Genomic DNA, 21,973 nt, shown 5'->3' with positions numbered 1-21,973 from the left:
TAGCGACACCGATGCACATTGTCTGTAATGTACAGAGCCATTTGCCTTGCAAATTCCCGTCATCTGTCTTCTGGATGGCATGACCCAACTCTGTAGCGATTGGCTGGGAGCAAGGACATGTGCAGGGGCCAGAGCAGGAAGCAGCATGTTTGTCGTGCTTTTGTATGCACAGCAGGCATAATGGCCATCAGATAGCTGCATGGGAAATATTTACATGACGCCTGCACATGTCTTGCTTTGTAGTCAGCTGGCTGGAGATTTTTTTTCAGGATCACATGACACAGGGGGAAGGTGGAGGAAATGTAAGCTCTCTGTGAAACTGTGGCCACATGTACATGGATGACTTCTTCTTGCACATATCATATGTGACCACATGACCATCACCTGAGCCTTACTGGAGACCAGGAGCCTGAAGAGTCAACAAAATCACAACCAGTCCCTGCAGGATAAGCAATGCCCATAAATAACGTTCATTAATTCAAAACAGACCATACAGATACTGCACCATGTTCAGATGATGAAGGAGCAGGTCCTGAATTCTTCTTCACGAGGCCTACGCTTGAGCTCACCCTCAGCTTACCATTGTCCTTATTTCAGAAGACATCTACAGCTCCAAGATGGTGACGGATAAGGGTGGTGTGATGAGTGGTGTGATAAGCCTCTTCTTGGGGATTAAATGTGGCTACTGATGTGAAGACACTGGCTCTGAGCCTGTTGGTGGCTGTTTTTTTCCAGAGTCTTTGTAAAGTACTAACTCTTTTCCTGGAGAAGGGAGGTGGTAAGAGCATGAGTCAGGTGACCAGGGGTGTTTCTCTGTGCCGAAACACTGGCCGTGGGAGCAGGAGGGCCAGGGGCAAGACACACTGTGAGACACACCACATGACACGGTGTGGAACACACCGCAGGACACACTGCATGACTCACCGTGGAACCCCGAGACACACTGTGGGACAGAGAGCAGGACCAAACATGGTGCGGGACACGCTGGAGGACACACTTCAGGACACACGGCCAGACAGACCGCAGAACACTATGGAAGACCATGGAACACACCATAGGACTCACTGTGGGAGTCACTGCAGATCGCAGTGGGACACGCCGTCAGACACAGAGGCGAACACCGTGATACAGTGTGGAACACACAATGGGGAACGTAAGAGAAAAGCAGGCACACCTGTAGCATTACCTGTGCACAGGGCAGAATGTGCCTCTCTGCTGTCATTATAAGAACAGGTATGAAACCAGCAGCAGACAATGGGAATTTAATAGGTGGATAAGCAAGGACATGAAAGCAATTTAACCAAGACATAATTAAGTCAAACTCAAGACTATAAAGTATTCATGTGCCCTCATGATACACTAGACATGTACTTTAGTCATTTACAATTGGCTGCAGTCATAAACAAACATATCCTTGAGACAAAGACAACAAAAACATATTTTAATTCCCATAAATGGCTTTTGTGTTACAGTTTGTTGTGACCATGTTCTGGAGTCTGTACGTGTATGACAGAGACCTGGTGTACCCAAGACTGCTGGACAGTTTCATACCTCAGTGGCTCAATCACGGAATGGTAAGAACTGGACTGCTTTCTTCTTAATGCTGGTGTATTAACATAGAGCAAACATACACCACCAAAGTACTGCACTAAAGGGCAAATGAAAGGCAAATTTACATTTACGGCATTTGGCAGACACTCTTATCCAGAGCGACTTACATTTTTATCTCATTTTTATACAAGTGAGCAATTGAGGGTTAAGGGCCTTGCTCAGGGGCACCTCAGTCATGGCATCAAGCCTGGGGATCGAACCCACGACCCTCCGGTCACAAGACCAGTTCCCTAACCACCAGGCCATGACTGCCCCCAAATGACATTACACAGGTCCTGAAGTTCTGCAGTACAGAGTGAAAAGCACATTTTGTACCCGCCAATCTTTTAGGCTATATTGATGATATGTAAAAACAATAACAAATGGTTGTGCAATAATTTCAGTCAGGTGGAGCAAAGCACACATGCTTGCACCATCAGAGGGAGTTTCATTACGGGGGTTTCTGGTGACTGACTTGGATAATTAATATTTGTGTCTGTGTCTATGTCTGGTAGTTCCTGCATCAAATAAAGGGCATGACAGTGCAGTTGTCCGGTTACCCAATCACAACTAGGTTTAGTCATTTTAATGGATTGAAAAAGCCAATATGACCCACAGAAAGGAATGTAAAGACTTTTTTGACACATATACACACACACATACACCCACACAATAAGGCATAGCACAGAAGGCATAGCGCACCCCACACATACACACACCCCACACACACACACCTCAGACATACACACCCCACCTGAAGGATGCCTGGTGAGATCAAAGACAATGACAAGTCAAACATAAAGAACACGTCCCGTGCACAAGCACCGCCACACGCAGCTGCCTCGGGGCCTGTGGAGAACTCGGAACATCTCAGGATATCTCTGTTCTCAAACAAAACTCTTACGGAATGAGTAGATATCCAGTGACATGATAATCCCTTCCACTTCAGTGAGAAACTACTATTATCTTGAACGTTAAGAGTGGATATCACTGTGCAGCTGAACTAGCTAGCCAGCTACTGAGTTGTCTTGATGAAATGTAAATTAGAAATTTACTTGAAAATGACATAGCTGACGTATGTGACAACATAGAGTGCTTCTGTGAATTGGACACAGGTGAAAACACTAGGCGGTCATTAGCTGCTATTTAGTAGCTTGGAACATAACGCCTATGGTGCCTTGAGAAGGTATAAAAACTACTGATATCCCTTGTAGATACATACACACACATACATGCATATTGTTGTTGTTTTGTTCTTTGCAGTACCTGCAGGACTGTTGAAGGTTTGGCTGTGTGTGTCAAACAGCATGATGCCTGGTCTAGAATATAGGCTGATGTATGCAAATGTAGGGGGAATGAATATTAATGGGTTAAGACTATTATGTGATAGTCCAGGACCTTTGGAACTGGTCTGTTTAACTTTATAGTTTTGCTTATGGGACTTAAATTTGAAGGAAGCAAAGTGCATCAGTTTTGGAGGTTAATAGTATGTCAGTTCGAAGTACCAAACTCTCCTTATTCAACTATGTCAATGTAGTATTCCATTCTAAGCACCATTGCATATTGATCTCAGTACTGACATACTGTAACCTTAGTGTCCAGTGATATAACACACGGCAGGACATACAGATTTCCGCTGTGTTCTTAGTGTAGTTAGATCTGAAACACTTAAGATATAGTAGTGACTTTGATAACTGTTATGCAATTACAATCCCATTGACACTCTAAACTTTAATTTGAAAAATCATGTAGAAAATCATATTCAAATAGCTTTCTAGACACATTTGTGTCAGGGTTTCAGCCTACTAATGGTATAGAGACCTCTCTAATTAAAGTAATTCATTTATTTAGATGCAGACACTGGGAAAATATCAGTTATAGTACTGTTTAATCTCAGTGCAGATTGTCAAACCATTTGCCAGAACATTCTCATGTTTTCTACCTACGTGAAGCGGGTTACATTCCGGTTCGCCCACCTCATTTTGAAACGTTTGGTGTATTTTTATCAAAAGAAATAGGTCCTGGAACCCCCAAAGTTCATTCCCAGCTGGGACCAGGAAGTGCAGGAAGCATGAGGACATGTGGGGGCATGTCAAGTAGTAGAGAATACGTCATCACAGCAGAACTGGATGGGTAATATGCTCGATGAAGCGCTGGGAAACAGACCAGCAATCCAGATGACTGCGTAGCCTGTCTGTAGTTTCCATGAGTGTGTTAGCCTGTGTGTGTGTTTCCATGACTATTTAATATTGATATATTCATTATATTAACATTATTCATCATCTTTTATTTCATTATCCATAATTATTATCCATCTTAAAATCACCAGTTGATCTGTGCTTGCTCTTTTGGACATACTCTTTGTGCACTTTGACACACCCTGATGATGCATCCTTGGTTCCAACAACAATCTGTGAAATCATGGGCTGGTTATCTGAATAGCTCCAAGGTTCTCAGAAGCACAAACCAGAATGGTGTGTGAACCAGAAAGGAACCCATTTCCCATTGGTGGAGAAGGGGCTAATAGCCATGATAAGTGGGTTGGGCTCTCAGGAACAGTCTTAAAATGGTTCAGTTCATATCTGGAAGGCAGAAATGACTTTGTCGAATTAGAAAATAATGTTTCTGAACAAATGCTGGTGACCTATGGTGTGCCGTAGGGTTAAATTTTTGGGCTGCTCTTTTAAAATTATACATGCTTCCTCTTGGCCAAATCCTACAGATGTTGGGCTGTCTTACCACAGCTGTTTAGAGTATGGGTTTACTTAGTCCTCACACCAAAAGTCTACAGTCCGCTCTTTGGTCCTCCCTACAGTCCCCTCTATGGTGCACTCAGCTAAGTGCAAAAGTGCCATAAACACATCACTATTTAGCCAAAATGTCCTATAGTTGAATGAAGATAAACGAGGCATTGTTGTATTTTTAAACATCATAAATTAATTGCTTTCAAATGTAAGTAGCTAGCTCACATCTCATAAGCTAAGTAGCTATATCATACCAATGGTGTAGTAATGGACTATGCTACTCAGCCGTATATATTTTAACTTATAATTAACTTTTGGGTTAGGGAAGACAGCCTATATGGATGAGCTACAGTAACAGACCAGTTAGTTGTGATTCACTATAGTAGTGCCTGGTTCTATGATTAGTGTTAGCCATATTCCTAACCCTAAACTTAAACCTATGACCTAATCTTCAAGCCTAACCATAACTGTAATCTTTAACCCTAACCTTAATCCAAATCCTTAAGCCTAGTCCTAACCTTAACCCTAACACCTAATCCTCAAGCCTAACCCTAACTCTAACCCTATACTTAAACCTTTGACCTAATCCTCAAGCCTAACCATAACTGTAATCCTTAACCCTAACCTTAAATCCAAACCCTTCCTTTTGGGAAGGAGTTGGTGAGCCGGTGCACCTAAAGGTTTCAGACCCATTGTTTGAAAAACCTAACCCTAATCCTTAACTCCAACTCTTAACATAACACTTAGCCCTAACCCTAATCCTTATGAAAGGTTTGTTACTTTCTCCCAAGACAAAAGAAGCTTAAAATCCTGGTAAGATTGTTTCCCCTCAAATACATCTGCTACCTACACAGGCTAGTTCACCCTAACCCTAACCCTTAAGTCTAATGCTAACCCTAACCTTAACCTAACCCCAACCTAGTTCACTGGTCATGTTATTAGCCTAACCCAGTTCACTTGCCATGCCTCGGGACCTTGTGCCACAGATATTATCCCAAAACAATCCAGAGGCTTTGGGTTAAAAGCCAAATCATATAATTTTATAATTGCTGGAATTATGAAGTTTTACTAAGTGGATGAGACACTTTTATATATGAGTTTTTGTCATCCTTGTCATGAAAGATAAATTAGGCCACCGGGAAATTTCTCCATGTGTTGGGAGAGTCAGACTCACTTCACAGAGGTTGTTACCTCAGATTGACATCTGCAGCATTGCAAGTGCGTTGTTGTGTGCATTTTTAATACACATCGTTGTCAGCATTTTCTATATGTGTTGCTATGTTTCACCCAACACTCACTTGAGTGGATCAGACAAATTGGCTCTAAACAAAATGGAATATGTAAGCAAATGTGTAAATCATGACCACTCCTGCAAAAGCAGACCGACGCCAGCCTTCGGGCCCTTGTGGTCACCACTGCAGTGGGCTGTTCAGGGTAAACCCAGCAGTGAGAAGTTCGGCACAGCTGAGAACATCATCATAATCATAATAATATGCGAAGTTGAGGAGGTCGGCGTCGCAGCGGCCGCTGGAGGGTTACTCCGTCGTAAATATTTTGCCGCATTCCATGGTACCGCATTTGTTTGTTGATCAGCACTTCCACGGCAACCGTCCTCCGCTCCCACCGTCCGCTCCGAGGACGAATCAGTGGCTGTTACTGCCGGGCAGAAGAGTGACGACACGCCATCGCTGGGATTCTGCCTGCAGAAATCTTACCTCAGGCTCAGTGAGCTAACCTGCACAACGGGGCAACACAACTACTTCTCTCCGCTCCACCGGTAGAGCGAGGTGCCTGCTCTTGAGAAAACTGCGAGATTTTGACTGAAGTGAACAGTGTTGTCATAAAGTGAAAAGTGTTGTCATAACATTGAAGAGCAGAGGAACTTTTTTGTACTTTTTAAAATCTTATTTGAATCTGACTTGCCAGGATGCAGGTCTTCTGTAGATGAGTGTGGTGCCCATGTGGAGGGAGGGCATCACAGCAAAGCCCTCTCAAGCTTTCCAAAATTATCTATGCGGTCTAATTTAAATATTTGTGAATAATAATTAGACAGCTGTGTTTCTTGAAAGCCGTCACACAGGGTACAGACCTAACATCACGAGACCCACAATAGCTGAAATAAAATTTTTGAAAGATGTTACTGTGGATTGGGGAATAGGAGCATGACCCTTTCATCAGTGGATTTTTAAGATGCCATCGGCCTAGAAACTGCAATGTTAGGGTGTAAAATTAGGGCATATGTCTCTTCAGCAGTACTGGAATTAGGGTGGAGTCTCTTTATCAGTACTTGAAGAGGCTTCTGTCATGGTAATGCCAGGAGGAAGCGCACCCAGGAGGCAGTGTACCTGTGTCACTCCTGAGCCAGGCTTCACAGAACTGCTTTGCACAGGACCGGCTGTGCCGGTCATGCTTGAATCAGTGTACTGGTGGAACACACCACCAATAAACTTCTCACATGTCCCTGAAGAGTTTGACCGACTCAAACGTCCCAGCTCACCATCACAGTGTCCCACAGCAAAACCCCAAAAGGAGAGGACAGACTACAGCTGTCACTTTCCCCGCTGAGGGGATGTTCAGTGACATCTCTGTCTCTGGGCACCGCCCCATTTACACCAGGCAGCGCCTCCTCCTGGTGAGAGCTTGGTCAGATACAGTCATATTTAATTCAGCAGGTCGATTCAGGGGAGCTTTAAATGACTCCAGGCCATGGCATGGAGCTCATTGTGTTCAGGGGCTTTTATGACTGATTAGCTGAGGTAAACAACCCCTATTTCTCCGACAGCTCTTTGTTGGGCTGTGAGCTGGAAACAGAGGAGACCAACGTGATCCAGTACAGAAGCCCGTCCGCGCCTGCAGACCCCCCCCCCCCCCCCCCCCCCCCCCCAACCATCAACTATTCATGGGCCTGGGTGAGACCAGGAGAGCATGTGTTCCTGTCCTCTGCTCCTTCACTTCGTTGGGCTTCTCTGTTTCTCTGGTGCTTACTCATAGGGTGCTTTTTGAACTTTTGTAGTGCTCACGTTGGAGCACAGCTTGCATATAGGTATCGTAACTGTACAAGTTAGTATGACAATTTACAGAAAAGTCTTCAGCTCTGCAGAGGGACTGATTTTGGCACAACCAGTTCTTGTAACCAGACACCCTAGGATTTTGTAACAGGCTCCAATGATTAAACAACCTAATAGTTTCCTTTGGCCTGTAGCAATCTTCATCGTTTTCCGTGTGTTAGTAAAGCTTCATCACATTAACGTGCTTCATAACCCTGCTCTTAAACTGTCTCTGACCTGTGGGTACTGGTTCCTCACAGTTCCTGCTCCTGTATGTCAGGCTGTTGTTTAGAGCGGAACATATCTGTCCTCACAGGTCATTTTGGGATGAGCTTCTCTTACTGGACTCCAATATGCTCAGAGTTTTTTTAGAGCATTGAAGAAGCCCTGCTCCAGTTAAGTGCTCATACAGATGTATGTAGTTCAAATCAAGCACCCCAAACAGAGGTGATAAACAGGTTCTCGTTTGAAAAAAAAATGTTTCTAGCTAATAATGTTTGGTCCAGTGCTGTTAGATGAACCATACTGGGTCTAGAGGAATTGTGTGTGCATGTATACAGTGGTGCAAGCCGAGGCTCCTGTTAGGATGCTGATAAGATGAGAACCAGATGTGTTTGTGCATTTCAGTTGTTATCCAAACTCATATGGACTTTATAATACACACACTTTAAATTAAGTCTTGCTCTGGCTTAACTTCACAAGCTGATGCTAACAGCCATTCCATTACAAACAAGCCCGGTCTGCTTTCTAATAACCTAAAACCAGCTGACTGACGAGAACAGTCATTTATGCACCACAGTAGACATTTCCACTGGGCACTGTTGAGGTCATTAGCGTATTATTTCATACAGTCTTGAGAAAACAATATGTCCAGGCAGGACGATTTTAGATGTTTTGGCGTGTTCTTAGAGGCTCTGATAGCTTATAAATCTGGCTGTTGACAGACTGCCACCTGGTGGTCACTGCCAATCTCAGTATTGGGTCTGGGTGTTACTAGACAGTGTAATTCCCCAGGTACCTGTAAGATGCAGAATGGTTTAAATTATATGTTGTCCTCTGTTATAGCCATGGAGGTTTCAATGTGTGTTTAAACATCCTGCAATATGTAACCGGGAGGTAAAATGGGATGATCCCTCTCTGTAGAAGTGCTGGAATGGTGTGTTTTCACTCTATTGTAGCTTTCGCTACCATTGAGAGTTTTCTGTTTGTATACGCAGAGCTGCCGTCCTTCATGCTAACTGGAACACATGCTTTACCCTATATGTGCTAACAGACCCTCAAGCTAACAGGAATACATGTTTTACCCTATATGTGCTAACAGACCCTCAAGCTAACAGGAATACATGCTTTACTCTATATGTGCTAACAGACCCTCAAGCTAACAGGAATACATGCTTTACCCTATATGTGCTAACAGACCCTCAAGCTAACAGGAATACATGCTTTACCCTATATGTGCTAACCGCACAGCTCTTTATTTCATAAGAGAGAAGGATGGCTTCTGTTTTGTTCTGTCAGGTGTATCAGTGTTCGAGGGATCTGTCAGCATGGCAACAGCTCCTCGCTCTCGACTGCTCAGCTGACAGATGGCATCTCATTGTTGTGGCTGGCAAGTCACCAGCCCAAAGGACATACTGTACTACTCAGGCTACGGCAACACTTACACAGGGTATTGCAGTGCTTACACAGGGTTATGGTCAGGGTTAGGGTCAGGATTTAGGTTTAGGGTTAGGTACTGCAATGCTTACACAGGGTACTGCAATGCTTATGATTAGAGAGAGACTCATAGTAAAAATTTGCAGCAGAAACACTCTAGGCCTACAGTCAATAACCTTTTCTTAGGTAATAAGTGCTCATCATGGGGTGTTGGTGTCTTTCACAATTGAGTCTAAGGTTTGGTAGGTTGTGAATCATTTAGCAGAAGATTTCATAACACTGAGGGCAGGGATAAATCTGGGTCCTGGGGTGTCCTTGTGGATAGCGTGCTTGTGGGAATGTGCTCTGGCTTTAGCACTCAGATGTGCTGTCATGCAGTACTTAACACGTGACAGGTCAGAGGTCAGAGCTTGGCTCAACTGGATTACACCCACCCACAAACACACACACATATGCACACACTCACACTCAACACATGCACACACACCCACACACACACATTTCATGGCACAGGAAACAAAAGACCCATTCTGTGTCACACCCTGCCTTGTATCCGGTCTGTCAGAAAGAGGCCCAGCAGCAGTGCCAGGTACATGCAGCCAGACCGGCCTGTCATAACGAGAGATCATCTCCTCCCAAGACTGCCAGCAGACGCCATGCTGGAGAAGCTTCTTCTCATCTTTGAACTCCAGCAGAAAACACATCCTCACATCCTCAATCACAAAAATGGCAGCTGCTTCAGGTTCAGATTTTGTTTTTGCAGCGCTGCTGCACAGGACCCAGTAAAATTGACCATCTATGTTTTCATCACTGTTAGAACACTTAAGTCCCTTGGCTGAAGAACATTTAAGTCCCTTCACATGCCTGAGAACAGTTGTTTCACTGCAATTTGCTTCAGCCTTAGCACACTGCTTGTCTCCTAGATAATAGCTTCTGCAAAACAAAGGCAATCGCATCAGCTCCACAACTTGTTATGTTGGAGACGCTGATTCACACTTCAAGGACCGGTTTTAGGTTCAGATATGTCAGCATGTTCAGCATGATGTAACCGCTTGTGTTAAGATGCTTTTCCCTCAAACTCAAATAATATGTTGGAATGTTGGTGATTGGAGGTGCTAGGGTAGTGGTGTAGTGTAGGGTGGTGAAATAGTGTTGGGAAAGGGGTGCTGGAAGAATAGTAATAGTGTGGTCATGGGATTATGTTGGAGTGAGAGAATAGTGTTGGGATATTTGCTGGGATTGTGTTGTGGTGGTAGACTACTGATGGTGTGCTGCTGGAATAGTGTTGGGGTAGTGAAACAATGTTGTTTCTGGAGCTCAGGAACATGAACTCTTGTGTGATCTTTCAGCAGTGGGACGGTGGGCTTCTCACCGTAACCCCGACTAATTTACAACAGAACATGCTAGCCAGACTTTTATGTCTGCAAATCAGGGTGTCTCTGTTCACACTAATTTCACTTCAAGTCTCCCTGCATGACTTGTAAAGGGAGCAGTTAATGTTATGAACCGATAACATTAAAATCAGAAGTAGCAATATGGTAGTCAGAATGTTTACTGCATGTTTTAGCAGATCAGGGATGCGTGTGGGCTCATGTGCAGAAGGGGTCAGATATAGATATAGCACGATAGCTGGAAGAGACAGCTGGTTGTTGTATTTGATGTATGGTAAAGGTTACTGCTCTGTTACAGAGATAGTCCATTACTATCTGTCAGAAAATACTGACAGATCAGGAGGCATTAAAGGCACCGCTTTATCAGAAACTGTCAATAATGAAAAAAGGTATGACAAGACAAGATCAGATCAGATAAAATCAGATCAGATAAGATAAGATAAGAATCCTTAGTCCCACATTGGGGGAAATTCACAATATATGCCAATTAGTGGTTATTGGTCTAGAACCATAGCCACCTTGGCACTTGAACTGTGAACTGCTGTGAACTGCTGCTGTAAGTGAGGCATTCTGGTTTATTTTTGGCAAAGGTCTTACTACATAGCCCGCATTTATGGAGAGCCAGGGACAAGTAACAGGTGACAGGTGACAACTGACAGGTGTTTATAGCTGCTCAGCTAATCACAGGACGCAAGCTCCCCGATCAGCTTTCATCAGCACTGTGCTGGTTGTTCTGTCAGGGGTCATGACCTGCTTGCAGTGAGGGCTGCCAATATATTCTCCATCATGCCAACTGTGGGCCTATACCAGGGACTTCCACCAGGGGGCTTTTCATAGGCTAGTTCCATGGACTGCAGTGTTAATGACCAACACACACACACATTCTGAGATAATTTGTCATTTCTTGGCATGACATGATTTTCTAATTACCAAAAGGCTGCACTCTGGCACTGAGTCTACTGCAAGCCAGGCCTTTCTTTGACCTTTCTAAGTGAAAACAGAGACTTCACTCATTTTTCAGGTCCCTGAAGGACACTTAGCCGTGCAAATGTGCAGCACTGGGTAGAAATGGGACAGAGCCAGCTCACAGACGTGATTATACCTGACTCAGGCTAGTTCTATGTGGAGCAGGGGAGACAGATGTGTTCTTCACAAAGGGCAGAAAACAATGTGATTAGCAGATAGAAATAAACCTCAATTCCCAACCAGACTATGGTGAAAAAAGAGGATGTTCAACTATATAGTTCCCAGGAAAACAAGAGTCTTCTCCATGTGAAGTGTTCTCCACCTAGCTGCTTCCTGTGCTTTTATTAGAGTGCTGGAGAATAACTTAACAAGATCAATAATTTGAATATTGCAGGTGCGTTTTTGTGTCGTGCTAATATTTATCTGTATTCTGGTGTTTGGCAGTGTCCAATGTCATCTGTGCAATCATGACTGAGTTGCTAAGCTGAGCCTGGAAAAGTTACTAGGGTTAGGTGTCCAAACCTGCCATTAAGATGGACTCATAGCTGGACCACTAGCTCATCCTTGACAACTGGGAAAATATTTACTCTTCCCAACCCAGTGGGCTGTTTCTCCGCCGGCTTTTTTGTCCATCGTTCCTAAAGCTGGACTTGGTGTCGCTGTAAAGTGATTGGTTCTCAAGCTTGGAGTTACGGGATCTTATGCACACGTGTAACTCCTTGATTGCAGTGGAAACCGTGGTAACATCTGCATTCACACTGATGTAGCTCTGGTGAAGTGTGATGCAGAGCGAGTCTATGATGTCACAACACGTGTTTTATATCGAGCTGATGCAATTATAGTCTAGAAGGAAAAGGCAAAACTACATTTTCTGTATCTGACTCATTTTCTGCACAGTGTGTGTTGTTCATTTAAATACCACCTGCTCCATCCATGTTTATAAAGCAAAGGGACTGCAGCATTTTCCAGATCACCTTATTGAGGTGAATGTTTCCCAGTCATCACTGTGAAAAGTGGAATGATGGTCTTATATTTGTAAGTTGTGCTGTTTTGTACGAGGGGATTTTCCACAGTTTGCCCTGGTGAGCTGTCCAAAACCTCAAGATCTTCTCTGCCTGGTGGTCACATAAATACCTACCACTTTCATTTAAGACCAGAGTCCTCAAATGCATACTTAAAAAACAGCAAACCCTGGGTAGGGGTCATATCTGAGCCTGCTTCAAGACATCAAACTTCACCAGCTGGCCAAACCTCTCGCAGCGGTCTTGCCAAGTGGGGGATGTGAGCAGGCGCTTCTTATGGTGCTGCACATTTGTGCAGCCCAACCCCAACCCATCTAGAGGTATTTAGCAAAGATTCATTGATGACAGGAGAGAGGGGCTACTGGGTCATGTGACAGGGAGAGAGGGGTCATGTGACAGGAGGAGGAGCTGCTTGGATACGTGACAGGGAGAGAGGGGCTGCTGGGATACATGACAGGGAGAGAGGCTGCTGGGCCATGTGACAGGGAGAGAGGGGTCATGTGACAGGAGAGAGGGGCTGCTGGGATACATGACAGGGAGAGAGGGGTCATGTGACAGGACAGAGGGGCTGCTGGGTCTTGCAGTCCCCCTGCTGATTGGGGCTTTGTGGCAGTGTGTCAGGGTCAGTCTGGGGGGGCCAGGGAGGGAAACACAATGCCTGACCTTGGGAACACTCTCCCTGACACTGTATCCCCTCTGGGGCCTTTCTACCAGCTTAACAAGCCTACTCTTAACACACATAGGCACGGCTCGGATTCTGCTGGTATTTGCAGGCCATAACTCAGAGTGTTTAGACTGGTTAGGCTGGTTAGACTAGGTTAAGGTCTGCTCAAAGGCCGCCTTGAAACTGAAACCTAGGTGAGACCAGGCTATGACCAGGCTGAAACCACCCTTCACAGATAAGTCACGAAAACTGCGATGTCATTGCACAAATATGACTTTCACTCATTAACTCCAGTTCTAGTTAGCCATGCTGCAGTTGGAAAGCAGCTTTGTGAGTCTCAGACCTGTAGGGCTGCTTGGACAGATGGATGGTTTTAGCTCAATACATTTTGGTTCAGTAACAATGGTTATGTTCTTGATGGTTGGAACACATATGCTAGAAAAGAGACTAGACCTTACGAACCCTTGTCAAACAAAGCATCTGTATGTGGGTTAGGTTTTAGGTTGCTGTTACTAACCCCGACCCTCTCACCTGCAACATAAAACATACCTGGGTAAATTCTGGTTATTAAGTTTTGGAGGCAGATTACATGGGATTTACAGTTGTGTAATATATTAATCCCACATCCTTAAACTGCTGCTTCTGTTATAAGATGAATGGCACATTAGAGCACTGTAGCAAGGGCAGTGAATACTGCTTATTTTCCCTGTGATGGTCATGGACGGGTAGGGTGACCTTACTTCACGGACACAGCTGCAGAAAAAAATGGAAACCAGTGTGGCAGTAGCTAGGGCCGCAGTTTCCAGACTCCAGCTATAAAATCTGTACTCATGCCACATTCAAGACCATTCCAAAGAGTTTGTGGTGAGGGGGATAATGTTGGCCTCCTAAAGGTTTTGAGTGGTGGACTACAGTCTTGCCAATGAACCTTTACCAATCTCCACAAAATAGGTAGGTGTGTCAAACAGCATAAAATAAAATCTTGCCAAAGATAAGCAGATCTCGCTTTTTATATGGTGTGTGAATATAAAGTGCACGGTAATGGAGTAGGGTTGGTCATGCAGTGTGTACCTTTTCTGTCTGGACCGCTTCCACATCCAGAGTCATAATGTATGTGTGCAAGCATTCCACGGTCGTCGTTCCTGACAGAGAAGACCAGAGGAATGAAGGTGCCGTGTTTCAGAGCGGATCGTTGGAGTCGGCCTAGCCAAGCTCCGTTTCAGAGAAGCTTCGCTTTTATTTTTTCTTTAGGAAATAGCAGAAATATGAGAAAGAGCTTTGATTTTACGTGTGGTCTGTTTCAATAGATCGAGATTTTATGTGTGGTGTGTTTCAGACAGATGGGTATTTCATGCGTGGTGTTTTTGAGATGGATGGAGGTTTTATGTGTGGTGTATTTCAGAAAGATTGGGATTTCATGTGGGGTGTATTTCAGATGGATTGAGAACCATTATCATGACAACAGGGAGGTTGGCTTATCTGACTAAGGCAGGTCATGAAGACTTGCCCTTGTTAATTAAGCATCTCTGAGTAATAAATCTAATTTAGGAACAGGTCCCTCAAGATTGTATGAACATATTCCTAAGGATTATGTAGATAAACAATTCCTAGATAAGTGCACGTATTCTGAGAGTTAATTCTAATTCAACTACCATTAACTGGTGTCTCAGTGGAAGACATTTATAAACAGTGAAAAAGTCTGTTAGGAGCTGTACCTGTAGCACGTAGCGTGTCCTGTGTTAGTGGACATTAGAGACCACTTACCTCAGTCTCTTGTCCACTGACATCAGAGCATCTTTCTCTATGTCATAGTGAACTCTTGGTAGAAAAGTGCAAATCCCACACAGCTTCCTCTATAGTGACAATTCTCCATCGCTGTTAAGTACCATTTTGAAAAGAGTGAGAGTAGATTTAGTAGTGTGCCCACGCTGTACTGGCAGACAATGTCTAGGGAGTGGGTGTCTAAGCTTAACGCGGCACACTTAACTGTTACAAGCATGTCAAGACAAATCCCTCAGTCCCAGAAGGCATTCTTCTCTTGATTTATACAGGGATTTTCCCATCATGTTAATTGACTTTTAATCAGTGTAAGCACCAAAACTGTCATTAACACAAGCAGCTGGAGGGGTTTGGAGAGCTGGCGTATTTAAACCTTTTGGCTTATGCCTCTAGGGTTCCACATACCATCCAGTCCATAAGGCCTAATACTGTATCACATTCGATTTTAAATAAAATTATTTGAAAAAAAGGTATATAAATGTGTAGAGTTGAAATGGGGATGAAAAGGATGTAATAAATGAAGGCTGTGATATGAGTGGATGCTGAACATGGCTCATTTATGCAGGTGTGTTCACTTGAAGAATAATGAAGATTAAAATGATAAATGATAAAGTAAGATTATATCATCTTTGGTCTATTTAAAAAGACCAAAGAATACGGTGCTTACAGAGTCTGATGTGTAGGGATTATCAGAGAACTGCAATTGACTTACTCACTGCATGTTATCTTCAAATTAAGATTAGGCCTACATCTGTGCAGTTTGATGTATTTTGCCAATACAGCTGAGGAAAAACAAGGAGCAAAAATTATGTTTAATTGGTTCTGCAAGGTTAGAATGTGACAGGAAACATTTACACAGTTCAATATTTGTAGTTACAAATCACCTGAGAGTAATGTATTGTATAATTGTGTAGTATATTGTATAATCATGTAGTGTATTGTGTAATTGTATAATGTATTATATAATGTAGTGTATTGTATAATTATGTAGTGTATTGTATAATCATGTAGTGTATTGTATAATTGTATAGTGTACTGTATAATCATGTAGTGTATTGTATCATCATGTATCGTATTATATAATGGTGTAGTGTACTGTATAATCGTAGTGTATTGCTCTACTCCTATTTATACCCCGTCTCACCCAATCCACATGACCAACTCCTAAAACCTTCACCCTCTTAGAAGAACACAGGGAACAGATAGTGGTACAGTCATGAAATCCATATATGTTAAAATTAACATCAACATTCATTACACAGGATGTAATATTGTGAAAAAATGTTATCTGCTTTATGTAAAGCTTTCTCAACCAGCAAGGCCATTGTTTGACTGGAGTCCATGCTGTGATGCCAGTAACCACCACAGGGGGCGCTCCTTCACTCCCACTCTCTAGCAAATGGCGGAGCAGCTCTGAAAATGTCATGGCCAGGTCCACTGTTCAGCCCACAGGCTTTTGGAACCAGGGCCCTGCTATGATTGTACCAGCTTTAACCTGTTGTTGGCCTGTATTTGAGTAACTGTCCTGTTTCTCGTTTCTAGTGTCTCACTTTCATTTCATTTGCATTGTTTAATCACTATTGGGCATTTATGGTCATCTTAAAAATACTTGAACTGACAAAATGTGTTGGAGAACACAGGTGTCTTAGTAATTAGACTTCCCAGAAACCTCTCCAGTTACTGAACCACCCAGGATCTTCACCAAGAACAACCAATGAGTAACCGCAAGCACAAATGGAATCAGTCAGTCCCCAGCTGAAGAGGTTGTATGTCATCTAAAATATGTTAATCTGCAAGGGTATTCAGAACAGAAGACAAGCTTCAATAAGACTGTCCCTCCAGACAAGCTTCAATAAGACTATGTCTCTGCAGACAACATTCAATAAGACTTTGTCCCTCCAGACAACATTCAATAAGACTCTGTCCCATCTGGCAAGCTTCAAGAAGACTCTGTCCAACCAGACAAAATAGCCATGTAACAGATTTGTTATTTTACTTCTTGTGAAACTAATCTGTCTCTTTCTGCTCTCCAGCATACAACGGTGCTCCCTTTCATCATAATTGAGATGAGAACGACACACCATCAATACCCCACCAGACTCTGCGGACTGTTGGCTGTGTGCAGCTTTGCTGTTGGCTATATTCTTTGGTAACTATCTTTTGGTCAGAATTGCTGTGGGTTAATGCATGACTGACACCCTGTTGGTACTGTAACCTGTGCACCTAGTGGGAGTGTGTGCAGTACTGCAGTAAATCCAACCATTTACATTCAGGTATACAGGCCCCTGCTATACACTATGCAGGTGTGTTCAGGTAATCAATCACATCCTATACATTTGCATGTAAGTACACAGGTCCTTGCTATACAGGTAGATTCAGAATTAACTTCAGCCCACAGCAGTTGTGTATTTCACTCACTTTCTATGTCACTAATTTAAGTAGATTAGTCATACTTTATTACGCCAGGAACTTAGGCTGGGTTCTGTTGGCACAATGGGGCTTAAATCCATAGGACACATTTTACATTACTCTGTGTGTGTGTGTGTGTGTGTGCGTGTGTGTGTGTGTGTGTGTGTGTGTGTGTGTGAGAGAGAGAGAGAGAGGCATTCTTTAAGTTCTCTCTGAGAGGGAGCTTGGGGAGAACTCAAAGCATGGTAAATGCATACATCAGATAATGTGTAAATCTGTAATCTGTGTTTTACAGTCAGACACTCCCACACACTTCACTCTAGACATTCAGTGGGTGAAAGTGAGGCAGTGATTTTTACGATGAGATTTTACACACAAAGGATTTTAGTGAACATTGTCTTCTACCTTATGTAGATTAATGATATGAGGACTGCTTGACATTTACATTTCATAGTTTCCCTGCAAAAGTATTGAAATCTACTCCTAAGAAACAGATAGATAAAAAAGATTGATAGAACTACTCGAAATTAACATTGCAATGTCAGCAATAATCAGCAAAAAAAAAAAAACAATCTAAATCATTTTTGTACAGACATCTGTTTTTAACATTGCAGTGCGTAAGAACATCTTTAAGAGAGACAATACGAGCAGTGTGTGTAGATCTGAAGAACGTCTGGTAGACACATCCACTCCGCTGACTACATCTGCAGTTCTTCATATGGCATGTTGGTCAGACAGAAGGACAAACAGTCACAGACAGACCGTGGGTGCGAGTATGAGTGGTGCCGACCTCCTGTTCTGCCCGTGTGTGTCAGGATGTGCTGGGTGCACAGCGTGACAGGGTTCTGGGTGTACCCGCTGCTGGAGCACGCCGGGCCCTGCTCCAGACTGTTCTTCTTCAGCGGCCTCACCGGACTCGTTAGCCTCTACTACGTCCTGGGAGAGGTTCTAAACAGCTACATCTGGGACTCGAGGAGTAAGTGTGTGCGTCTGCTTGTCTTCATTGCACCTGCAACATGGTATCTTGTGCTGTAAGGTGACAATAAGGCACTGGATCCCAGTGGTTGCTGTAAACTGGTAATTACTGTCCATTCTGTCGTGGTGTACTGTTCTGCATACATCACTCCCCCGGATGCTACACCACCCCCCCTACTTCCGACTCCTCCACACACATTATAGTCCATTAGCATCATTAGTCTGGGAGCACACAGGCGGAGTGGAGCGTTGTGGGCATTGTGCTGCCACAGGCGGTGCATAACAGGTGGAGCATGACTACAGCGGGCGGTGCATAACAGGTGGAGCATGACTACAGCGGGAGGCAGGGCAGTCTCTGCCTCCCACCTGCACAGCACTAACCCACACAAGCGCACAAACATACACACACTCACAGAACTAAACACACACTCACTACTGCTGCTCTGAGTTTACTTGTGTGTTTAATATATATCAGCCTTTGATGTGCTGTAACTCTGACTCAAACCCTGGTCTTTATGATTCCAATATAAAAATACTCCCATATGCTCAAATTCAGGAGTGATTTCATGAATGACAAGATGAAGTGAAATGCATTTCACTTGTAATCACTGCTTTAATGTGAAGGTGTGGTGACCTTTATTCACCTCTTCCACTGGGATGGAGGGTGAGATTATAGTGTGATATCCTACACACACTCCAGGACCACACAGGACAGCATTTGAAGGAAGACTCAAAGACTCCTAAAGCGAGAGAGTGTATGATATTAGTATGTGATATTAATACAGTTCATATGTGGTTAATAATTCATGTATGGTTAATATGTAGTTAATAATTAATATATGGTTAGTTGAATACATTACTTTGACCTGCTTGTAGTTCTAGCTGGAAATATCTAGTCCAGACATCTCAAAACAAATTTTGTGAACCTACCACCATATGAGTAAAATAAACCTTGTTCATGTCATCACATCTCCTCCACACTGAAGCGAGATATCTAGCACTCTTAATACTACACAGTACCTACACACACCTACACAGCACCTACATAGTACCTACACATATCTACACAACACTTACACAGTACCTACACACACCTACATACATCTACACAGCACCTACACAGCAGCTAAACACCTATACAGCACCTCCACAGTACCCACACACTTATACAACAATAATGACAACAACAATAATAATAGCAATAATACTAACATCAATAATAACCCCCAAAATAATTATAATAGTAATAATAATAATTACAATAGTAATAATAATCATCATCAAACTACTACTACTACTACTACTAATAATAATAATAATAATAATAATAATAATAATCTGCTTCCTCTCTGTTTTCTTCCTAGGTGCTATGGACTCCAACAAAGACAAAATGGACTGAACGTGTGTCCCCAGTGAGCAGTGGAAACGTGAGAGTGGAAACGTGAGAGTGGAAACGTGAGAGTGGGGACGTGAGGAGTTTTCTCACCTTAGACCCTCTCTTTGTTTGGACTCTGAGCAGCGTATCTGACTCAGGAAAGGTGATTGATAATCAGCGAACAATAAAATATGCTACTGGACATACAGCAATTCTTCACTTTTCCCTGTTTTATTCAAGCCCCTCAGACTGTCCCCTCCAGCTACTCAAGGTTAAGAAAGCACAGTTCTTTTAGACAAGCTCAGTGACTCTCCAGGAGGGTATGTCCTAAATACCTCACACGTATTACTGTAGTAATCACTGTCTCTGCAGAGGGTTAATGTAGTGTTTGGTGTTCACTATACACCTTACCCCCTGTGTTTGGTGTTCACCAGTTGTTTTGGTTCTCCCAAGGTTTCTTCCTAAACCCCACCTAGGGAGTTATTCCTTGCCACTGTCGCCCCTGGCTTGCTCATTAGGGTTCTGGACCCATGCGCTTGTAAAGCTGCTTTGTGACATGCGGTGTAAAAAGCGCTTTATAAATAAATTTGACTTTGACTTCACTGCACACCTTTCCCCCTGTGTTTGTTCACCGCACACCTTGCCCCCTGTGTTTGGTGTTCACTGCACACCTTTCCCCCTGTGATTGGTGTTCACCACACACCTTACCCCCTGCGTTTGGTGTTCACTGCACACCTTTCCCCCTGTGTTTGGTGTTCACTGCACACCTTTCCCCCTGTGTTTGGTGTTCACTGCACACCTTTCCCCGTTTGGTGTTCACTGCACACCTTGCCCCCTGTGTTTGGTGTTCACTGCACATCTTACCCCATGTTTGGTGTTCACTGCACCTTTCCCCCCTGTGTTTGGTGTTCACTGTACACCTTTCCCCCTATATATATATGTGTGTGTGTGTGTGTGTGTGTGTGTGTGTGTGTGTGCGTGTTCGTATTTCTCTATTGACTTTTATTCCAAATTAGCAGCTCTTTCTATTTTTTTTTCTTTTCAAATTGTATTTCAGCCTAAATTTGTTTATGTTTAAGTAATTATTTAATCATTTGTATCAAGGCACATTTCTCTGTTGTCTTTCTCCTGTGTTCTGGCTTGTGCTGTATGGCTCATGTGTGAGTGGAGCTAATCAGCTGAATCCCACCAGCCAATCACCAGCTGTACTCCACCAGCCAATCACCACTGCTGCTCATAACCAAACCTGGCTGTTGTCAATGATCCTGTTGGTGCCATCAGCCAATCAGCATTAGTATGACATTTCTCAGCCCTAAGTCACATGTTTCTTAGTCACATTTGCAGCTTGAGACATCGGCAAACTCCCAGGGAGTCAGTCCTCATCAGATGGCAACGTTCAAGATCCATGTGTTCCTGTGCAGAAAGCAAAGCCCACAAACATGAGTCTGATGCTAATGACGTCCTGACCAGGACCCTAATGTCTTCTTAGTATTGTAATAGTAATTAAAGAATTTTAAGTATTTTAACAGGAATTCTACACATTGATTATTTGTTAGATAGTGAAGAGACCTTAATCCTCATAGTCTCTTCCTCTCTGCAAATGCTTCAAACACACGGGCATAATTAAACACAGGGACACAACTAAACACAGGGACACGACTAAACACAGGGACACGACTAAACGCAGGGACACGACTAAACGCAGGGACACGATTAAACACAGGGACACGATTTAAACACAGGGACACGATTAAACACAGGGACACGACTAAACACAGGGACATGACTAAACACGGGCATGACTAAACACGGGCATGACTAAACACAGGGACATGACTAAACACAGGGGCATGACTAAACACAGGGACACAACTAAACACAGGGACATGACTAAACGCAGGGACATGGTAACAGCCTATGTGTATGCACGCTTGTTTATTTGCAAATAAAAAACGAGATCGAATTCAGCATCAGACTCGGTGACTGATGGTCTTACCAACAGGAGACGTGAGTTTTCCAGAGCAGATGAAAATGGCTGTGAATGTGGTGTTTTGCTAGAGCTTCTCTCTTCCTGCCTCTCTCCTCAGCCAGGCACATAACCCCCTAACCCCCAGAGCTCCCTGGCAAAAAGCACACCAGCCATTCAATTAAGGGAAAAAATGGCTGCCGGTATGATTTAATGTTTGGGTCGTATTTTTTCTGGCCTTCTTGCTTTTGCTGTGGCAGACGGAGGCACTGCCCAAGCATAACAGCCCCTGCGTGCAGCACTGGACTTTCTCTTAATGAGAAACACACACATGGCTGAGGAGGACAGAACTGAGCTCAGCAAGACTAGAACAGTCCCGTCTGGATGGA

General features: G+C 43.5%; 1 protein-coding gene and 1 long non-coding RNA gene across 5 annotated transcripts in view; one reads left to right on the top strand and one right to left on the bottom strand.

The window, feature by feature from the left end:
• The window catches only part of aig1 (androgen-induced 1 (H. sapiens)), a 24,015-nt gene extending 3,790 nt beyond the window's left edge, over window positions 1–20,225 (top strand). For 3 of the 4 annotated variants that reach the window (XM_077017307.1, XM_077017309.1, XM_077017308.1), the window contains exons 3-6: window positions 1,473–1,574; window positions 16,893–17,008; window positions 18,084–18,244; window positions 19,608–20,225. In XM_077017307.1, the coding sequence (XP_076873422.1) occupies window positions 1,473–1,574; window positions 16,893–17,008; window positions 18,084–18,244; window positions 19,608–19,642 (414 nt within the window). In that variant the 3' untranslated portion in view covers window positions 19,643–20,225. Of the gene's footprint in view, window positions 1–1,472; window positions 1,575–16,892; window positions 17,009–18,083; window positions 18,245–19,607 lie in introns of those variants that run through there. The other variant, XM_077017310.1, reaches the window with a different exon arrangement.
• Window positions 19,735–21,973, bottom strand: LOC143523124 (uncharacterized). The gene is made up of 2 exons (XR_013133229.1): window positions 21,615–21,973; window positions 19,735–21,031 (listed from the first exon to the last, which is right to left on the bottom strand). It is a non-coding gene; the product is annotated as an uncharacterized LOC143523124 (long non-coding RNA).

This window comes from Brachyhypopomus gauderio, chromosome 9 (genome assembly GCF_052324685.1).
Source record: "Brachyhypopomus gauderio isolate BG-103 chromosome 9, BGAUD_0.2, whole genome shotgun sequence".
Classification (NCBI taxonomy): domain Eukaryota; kingdom Metazoa; phylum Chordata; class Actinopteri; order Gymnotiformes; family Hypopomidae; genus Brachyhypopomus; species Brachyhypopomus gauderio.
The sequence above is the reverse complement of the archived record's forward strand: the minus strand, read 5'-3'. Positions and strand labels throughout refer to the sequence as shown.